Source organism: Miscanthus floridulus, chromosome 15 (assembly GCF_019320115.1).
Source record: "Miscanthus floridulus cultivar M001 chromosome 15, ASM1932011v1, whole genome shotgun sequence".
Lineage (NCBI taxonomy): Eukaryota > Viridiplantae > Streptophyta > Magnoliopsida > Poales > Poaceae > Miscanthus > Miscanthus floridulus.
Window position 1 is genome coordinate 7,914,008 of NC_089594.1, and position 8,712 is coordinate 7,922,719.

General features: G+C 46.5%; 1 protein-coding gene across 1 annotated transcript; it reads right to left on the minus strand.

Moving 5' to 3' along the window:
- Positions 1 to 309: 309 nt before the first annotated feature.
- LOC136508927 (uncharacterized) lies at positions 310 to 3,999 on the minus strand. The gene is made up of 6 exons (XM_066503705.1): positions 3,706 to 3,999; positions 1,910 to 2,106; positions 1,728 to 1,808; positions 1,214 to 1,447; positions 1,039 to 1,116; positions 310 to 957 (listed from the first exon to the last, which is right to left on the minus strand). Exons 1-6 carry the CDS (start codon positions 3,818 to 3,820, stop codon positions 655 to 657), a joined length of 1,008 nt encoding a protein of 335 aa, XP_066359802.1. The 5' UTR covers positions 3,821 to 3,999; the 3' UTR covers positions 310 to 654.
- Positions 4,000 to 8,712: the final 4,713 nt, after the last annotated feature.

An 8,712-nucleotide genomic window follows, 5' to 3' on the forward strand; every position in this document is an offset into this window, starting at 1 on the left:
GGTCCATTTTCCTTACACTTAGGGCCAACAAACTAAGTCTAAGTCCGGGCACACTAACAAAATATTACTTAGTCAAAGGCCTTTGACTAAGAACACACTAGCATGGAGATTAAATCCTACTTGTCACAAAAAAATTTCTTGCAACCAAACAAAGATCAAAGCACAAAACAAGTACAAGAATGGAAATGCAGTACTTGAAAAGATGGACAACAGACAACTAAATTTTCCACATGGTGTCACTACCCCCTAATCTACTTTGGAGCACCAAAGAGCCACGCCAAGACTCTGATTACGCTCTCTTGATCCACCAAGACTCAAGACTCGATCAAAACACCATGCCTCAATCCAGAATCAACAATGCAAGCAACAGTATCCCATGCCCTCAAGCTTTTCAGTGCTCCAAGATGTTCTCCACTACCAAACAAGTCTAGATTGAATGATACTATCACAACTCACAAGATAAATAATAACCTCTACGAGTCTGTAGCAAGAGCAACTTTAGGTTATATGTTACACCAGAACTAGAAGCTGCAGCCCTCTCACTTGAAAAGGACCATCTATTACCACCAGATACCAGAACATCTACGGTATCTACATGGCAAAAGAGAGCCTTTGCAATCTCTCTCTCGCTATCATTCCTTAGCCTCATCATCACTACTTCTTCCTTCTTTTGCAACCCCTGCCTGGCTGCGAAGCTCCAGGAGAAGACGCCTCTTGAGCAGCCTCGACTGCTTCGGCTTTAGCACTTCTCAAGGTCCTCCTAGGCACCTCCGTTGATGGGCCTGCATTGTTATTTTCTTCCACTAGTTCAGCTTTGACTCTCTTGCGCTTCTTCCTCGAGGAACGATTGGCTGATGAGACTTGATCTTCCCCAGGTTCATTCACATCATCATCGCCATCAGCTTCACCGTCCTGACAGGGCCATTCAGTACCACAACTAGGACAAGCTCTTGAAGCCTACATATGCAGAAATATTAGCAAACCATGACTTTACCATCAACATGAGTTAGCAGTGTGAACTATGATTTAGGCAAGTACCTTTCTTTGTGAAAATTTCTTCTTCAAGCAGTACTCATGAATTCTAACATTGCATCCCTCATTTAGACAACTTGATGCCTGTTGTGTAACATAAATAATACTAGCAGGTTATATGGAACAACATTAAGGGCAAGACAACGCAACTGAAAATCATAGAATCATCACATATCAGTACCTTTATACAAGCTTCGTTGCAGACAACACAAGATGGGATATCATTACCACGGAACCAGCTTCGGAGATCAAGAAATGATCTGGTGCCCAGACCAATCTTGCCTGTGGAGGTGTATGACAACCAACGATCCCGTATCAGTTCATCAAGAGTTTTCTCTTTCTGGCTCAGTGAGAAGTTCTTTATGGAACTAGGAAGGCGAGATTGGCTGTCCTCTGAACCGTCTACAATTACAACCTGGGAACAGAACAGTCAATAATTCATGATGCCACATTGCAATCGAGATTAAACTGTCAATCAGTAGATCTAACAGTACTGCTATGCCATGCCACAGAAATACCAAAAGGTGATACCGTTGATGACATGATAACTGCAAAATATATGAAACTATAATATGCTCACTTAAATGCTTGTAAGTCATAAGTATTATGAGCGACACTAAGCACATGGCCAATTAGTACATGTTGATACATGAAAACCAAAAAAATCATGTTGCCAGAATTACTGTACAGCAAACCTGGTTGTCAAGCCGGACATTGAGAGCGTCGATACTGGTTATGCTCCCATCAGTTCCAGCTTCCTGAACTATTGCTTCTAACTGCCACAGTAATCATTACATTACATACATCAATACATGCGGAAGGTCAACACAACATATGTAGTGTCAGACTGAGGTATGCAAGGCCACGTATCGCATACCAGTCCCTTGTAGAATGCAATCTGGGGCACAGAATACTTTGTTCCGAGCTTAGATTCTTCATCAACAATGTTATTAACAACTCCGTAATAAACCATACCATCATATTGGTTTATGCATGCCCGCAACTCGAACTGCAAATAGGCGAGGTCCTTATTGATCTTGAGAAGTGTATCATTGAACAGTTGTTGATGAGTGGCTGCAAGTCATGATATGAAATAAGTGATTGGAGAGTAGACATTTGGCCAAATGAATCAAGTGAAGCTTGCAGCCCCTAGGCTATCGACTCTTCTATAAAACCGGTGCTAAATATATGATTCAGCCAAGCAGGCAACAAGACATCAGTTGGGCTGAGTGATTCAAATCCCATGTGGAATCAAGACCATTTTCAGACAATCATATAATGCAACTTTGAATTCACTGTTTTTTTAGCTAAACTTTGAAGTTTGAAGTGATTCTGACTGGCTCGGGTGATCAGCAAACAAATGGTAAAAATTTTATAGATCTACCTTAGGTGAGAAAGTAAGTGTAGCTACTGCTGGATCAGACACAAATTTCCACTAAGGGCACGTTCGGTTTTCACGTATTCAACTCCTGGAACGGATCCGGCCAGGAATACTACTGTATTTTATATGGCCATGCATCACCGGGATATGTTCCGGCCAGGAATGGCCCCAACCGAACGGGCCCTAAATTGTTTGTTCAAGATACAGCATTCACTTGTAAACGAATTTATAGTGTGAGGAGCACGAGCAAGTCAAGAAGAGGCCAACTTAAATAAGAATGATGACTTAGGCCAACAAAGAAAAGGAAAAAGAATGCCTACACAAGATGCTATCAATATTCAGAAAGGTAAACTTTTTTTGAGGCAAAGAAAGAGAAAAGGGAATACAAGCAGCATCAGGTTTTGTATACAGCAGCATTTGCCTGAAAAAATCAGACGGAGACCAAACTAGCACTCTTTTCCCTGACAAACAGAAGATCTGTAATAGACAAATAGAGATACAAAATGGATTCCAGAAAAGTATAGAGATGTACACAACATTCCGAACAAATGTATTACTACTACCACCACACAGCTACAGTAATAAGTTCAAGAAAAGAGAATCATTCCATGGAACAGATGAGATGGAGAAAGATTAGAGCTATACAGCGGGGAGAGTTGCAAGCATCGTGGCATAGGTAGGTACCGGGGTCCCTGTCGGAGACAGCAGCGAACAGCGCTTGGAAGTCAGGCTCGGGAAGAGGGCCGCGGGAGAGCAGCGCCTGCAGCAGGGTGTGGTGCCGCTGCCGCCACGAGAGAGGCGCCATTGCTGCTGAAGGTGATGAGGATGGAGTAGCAGATGAATGGGATAGGGGCGCAGCAGAGGAGGACGGAGAAGGAGGCGAAGAGGAAGCCAGGAAGGGGAGCAGCGCAGAAGCGGAGGAGTAGCGGCGGCGCGGCAAGAAGCGGGAGGTTGGGCGGAGGGAGGTTGACGGGCGAGTCGAGTGCGAGGCAGAGGTGCGAGCGGCGGGGAATCGATGGGATTGCCATATAATCTGCTCAAAAGCTTTGGCTTACGCTGGAAGGAGAGAAGCAGGGGGAATGGCGGGAAGGGATGGGCATGGGGGTGCAGCTTAGCTTGCAGTGTAAGCTCTCCAGCCTCCAGGTGCTGCTGCGTGCACCTGTAGCTCTGATCAGCGCCCACCGCCCATCAATAAAGGCGTGCATTTCGTCGAGCACTTGTTGGGCTATGGCGTCCCGCGTACAGAGAAAAGACCGAGAGACGACGAGAGGAGAGCAAAGCAGACGGCGTACCGGGGTCCTTGCCGGAGACGCCGGCGAAGACGGCGTGGAAGTCGCGCTCGGAGAGGGGGCCGCGGTGCAGCAGCGCCTGCAGCAGGGTGTGGTGCCGCCACGACAGCGGCGCCATGCTCCCGCTCGCGGCTCACCTGGTGGAAAGTGGGGACCGCGGGCGCGGATCGGGAGAACCCACCAACCTACTCGGCGAATTACTCCGCCGCCGCCCGCGGGAAGGATTTCTCCTTCTGTGGAAGGGGGGATTTTTGGGGGATGGAGGATTTGGTTGGCGTTTCGCGGGAAGCGCACGACGAAGAGCGTGGGAGGCGGCAAGGAACCCTACGCCGCCGCAAGGGCCCTGGGGAAGGAAGGAAACGGTGGGCCGTGCATCTGGAATGGGCTGGGCCGCCAGCCCGCTGAATTGGACTGGGGTCTTTGCTTCGCTTCTGTCTTCTCGGACGTGGCAGTTTGCCAGTTTGGCAACAGGGAAAAGCAAGCAAATCCTACGAGATATAATCCACGCATCGAAACAACTTCCTTACTCTAAACCAAGAAAATATTTGTATACAGTTAATAAAATTCATTAATAATCCCTTCGATAAGCCACTGTTTGAGGAATAAATAAATTGGGCCCACTTGTCACCCGGTGCTGGCTTCTAGTTTTTTATTTGCAAAAGTTTTTGAGTTGGGAAACCGAAGTTGAGGGAGAGGAGAAGGATTGACTTCTGTTTACACAATATTTACATACAACACGCAAGGGAAAGTTTTAAAAAGTTAGCATTTTTGTAAATACAAATTACAAATGTTGTACAAAAATCTTGGACGTTACACCATGAGATTGAGGGCTTCCACCATGGGTTTTGGGCATCGTCGGGTGTGTTAATGTCACTGGAATATATCATCATGAACATATTAAGAAAAGCATATAAAGTTGGAAAGAAGCAATGATTTATTATCTATATATCATAAAATCTAGTTATCTAACACTTAGACACCAATAAATTATTTAAGTTCTTAAGATGGACAAACATCTATCACCTAGGTATTAAGCATGTAGTTGAAAACCAGAAGCGGGATGCTTGATTATATAGTGTGGCCCTTAAACTTCGTACATTCATATAAACATGCGGTGCAATTTAGCGCCCGTATCCGACCTACATTCATACCGAGCCTCAACCTGCCACCCACACCTCGGAAAAGTGTGTGGACCTATGGCTCTATTCGGCTGCTCGTAAAGCCGCTTGTGCTGATTTGTATGACTGATTTGTTGGGAGAGAAAAATATTGTATCATGACTTATAAGCCGGCTTATAATGGCAACCGAACACTCTCTATAGATCAAACTACCATCCCTAGATTAATTGCAGCATGCGATTCTATCGCCAGTAGACGTCCAAAATTTGGTGTTGACATGATGGTGGCTTTTCGCTAAGCCTGCAGCCCCTCGTCTTTAGTGGTTTTCCTCTAAGCCTGAAACACACAATCCCTTCGGCACTCTTTCTCTTAACTTTGTATGTTGCTTACTTTCCTCTAAAGGTGCAACACACATTCCATCTTGCGCACTCCTCTTCTAAACTTTGGCGTTCATGTGAAGGTGGTTTCCCTCTATGCCCACATAACACAAATATATCGCTAGTAGCCTCTCTTTTCTAACTTTGGCATTCACACGGTGATGTCTTCCATCAAAGCCCACAAATACAATCCCTTGTATCCATAGAAGCCTATACAGGTCTTCTTTATTTTTGCATGATGATGGCTTCCCTCTAAATCTGCAATACATAATCCCATCATGAGTACTTCTCACCTAACTTTGGTGTTCACGTGAAGGTGGGCCCCTCTACGTCAACTGAACACGAATGTATCACTAGCAGCCCTCACTTTTGTAACTTCGTTATTTCGTGCGGCGGTGCCTTCCTCTAAACCCATAGATACAATCCCCTTGTATCCACAAAAGCTACTAGCAGGCCCTCCTTTTTGCATGACGATGGCTTCCATCTTAATTTGTAATGCATAATCTTGTCATGAGCACTCCTCACCTAGCTTTGGCGTTCATGTGAAGGTGGGCCCCTCTACGTCAATTGAACACAAATCTATACCTAGCAACCCCTCTTTTCTAACTTTGACATTCTCATGCATGGTGTCTTCCCTCTGAGCTATAGATACAATCCCATGTACCCATAAAAACCGCTATCAAACCCTCCTTTTTGTATAGTGATGGCTTCCCTCAAAATTTGTAACACATAATCCCATCATGAGCACTCCTGTAACACCCTTGGTGTTACCGCTTAAATAACTTGCTAAACTATGTCATGAGCATCATGTTTATGTGTCAATGCATGTGTGTAGATCAATTTCCGTAACTCAAAATGATCAACAAGAATGCTAAACGAAAGTTGATTCAATAGTCATGTTATATCACTTAGGGTTTAAAATCAATTTTTATTAAGCAAAAATACTATAGAACATGTATGTGACACTTAAATAAAGTTGGAAGTACAAACTTGGTAGATGACAATGCAACTTTAACTTTTGGAAAATAGATGTTGTTAACTGGTGTTTTGGGAGCCCAAAAATCAAACTTGACGTTAAGATAAGCTCTTTTCGTTAAGTCGGCAAGCACTTCAACTATTGTTAAAATACCATTTTTGACCAATTATATGGAGCAAAATAGTTAAATAGTGCTCAAATATTTTGCTCCTACTGGTTAGTATAATGTATGGACTATTGTATGAAGTATTTATGGTTCAAATTAACAAGGTTTAGATCTATTAAAAATTGCGACAAAAGAGTTAATGGTTACTTAGCCTCAGTTGAAATCCTTAATGTTCTTAAGTATGGAAAAGTAGTAAGACAATGCTATTTTGATATTTAATTTCTAACAAAAATGTTTAAACACTAGTTGCACGTTTTGGTATTGTTGATTACATTAAAGTGAGTGCTTGAGCATGGCACAGGTCGACATTGTGTTGTATGTCATGTTGTCTGCTCTAAAGTTGCCCTAACTTCACTAGACCGCGCTGCGAACCCTGATTCGGTGCTCGGTTCGTGAACCGGCGTTCAGCGTGACAAACCCATGTTGGCACCTCCCTATCTCTCTCTCTAGTCGCTCTCTGGACGTGAGGTTTGCTTCGTTAGCTAGGTGTTAGTATTGACTTTGGGTTCATGGAGTTGGTTGAGTCTTCATCGAGTTGGTAAGTAGTTTTTGGCCCGCTTAAAAATGCGTGCGTGTCACCGTTTCGTTCGTTTAGCCCCGTGGGCATGGTCGCCTCGCGCGCGTGCACAGCTGGTGTCGGGCTCGGCCCCGGGCTGGTCATGGCCCTTCCCACAGGCTAGTGCCGCCTGCCGGGATGATGCCGCGATGCGCCTCTCACCTCGCTTGCCCTCTTGTTGGCCAAGCCACGCTGAGCCGCTGTGCCGCGCACAGCGCTGAGGCGAGGCTACGACTGCCGTCGCTCGGTCATCGTGATGTTTTCTCCGCCCTCTGATTCACCTCTACCGCTGTAGCGTGCGCCCTCTACCTCTCAACCCACCTACCACGCCCTCATCTCGACACCATTGCATGGTCGCATGCAGGCGCTAATCGACGCGCCGCCCGCTCATGTGGTCATATCTCCGCTGCCGCCGTCTATGCCTTGCCAAGACCAAGCCATCCCATCCTGGCACCCCATGACACGCTCCATCTATGCCCCACCGTGCGGATGCTCTCGCTCATTAAACGCGGCCTCGACCGAGGTTGGCCGGGCCTGGAAGGCGCTGCCCATTGCCTTGCCACCGAAGGAGCCGCGCCGCTTCACAAGCTTTAAATGTGTGGTCCATGATATCCCATCTTGATTCAGTGCCCCAGCGGCTAGGATTGGAAGCTAGCTAGCAAACCGACCCGTACCAAAGCACAAACGAACCTTGTAGTTGGACAATTTGGCATTTTGCTCGCCGCCGGCCGTGGGTGTCGCTGAATTAGTAGTTTGGGAGGTAAGGCATGTAGGAGTGGTAGCAGTTCAATTGCTCGTAACCCTGCACTCGCCTTGACTCCCTCTATCCGGTGCTTGCATGGTTTTGGCTAGGAAACTCATCGACGACGTGGTGATGGGCCGGTGTCCATCGCAGAGCACCGCCGCCCTGCTCGGTCGTGTGTGGCCAGACCGCCATAGCGCTTCCCCGCTTCAACCGTTAGTAGGGTGTACACCACGGTGAGCTATGGATGCTTCTCTACCATCTCTACCTAGTCATGAGGGTGTAGGCTCGCCGTATCAGTCACACCGCCACCGCGGATAGCCGCTCGCCGCTGCAGCTCACGACAGTGCACCTTCGAGTCCCTAACCGCCACCCATCCTTGCGCGTTTAGCTGTAGATGGTTGTCGACTCCTTACTTTCGTCCAGTGGCGGATGTAGAACAGGATTGAAGGGGGGCTGGTCTCTTCTTCTTCCTCTCTCTCTCTCCATTTTTTTCTTTCCTCCACCTCTTCTTCTCCCTCACCCTCCCCATATTTCTATTGATGCACCAGCTGTAGGGGGGTTGGAGCCCCCCTAGCCCCCTGTAGATCCCCCTGCTTTTGTCGTAGCAAGCCTAGTTGGCCCAACGTAACCGCCGTTGCCGTCGGTGTGTCGTGTCGCCACGCACGGGCACGTCGAGGACCGCCCCGTTGCAAAGGCAACATGTTCCAGGGTCTTTATTGCAAAACGTGAGTCTGTAGTAATTGTGTTCTGTTGCTCCGTGTGATTATCTAAAAACCCGAGCCCTTTTCTACAAAATGGCCTACACGCACTGCCGCCCTAGTTTTGGGCAGTACTGGGCTACCGCGTTGCACGCCCAGCCGTGCCGCGCTGGTCTGCCAAGCCTAAAGGGTCGCTGTCGGCCCTTTCCTTTTTCTAATGTATTTTCTAATTTAGTTTCTAAGGTGAACTTGTAAATTCAAGATAAATTTGTGTAGATGTCCAAAAATTATGAAACTAATTTTGTTAGGTTCCTAAAATCATGGTCTATCTGTTAGTATATTTTGTTCACATAGTTTTATAATATTTTTAGGGG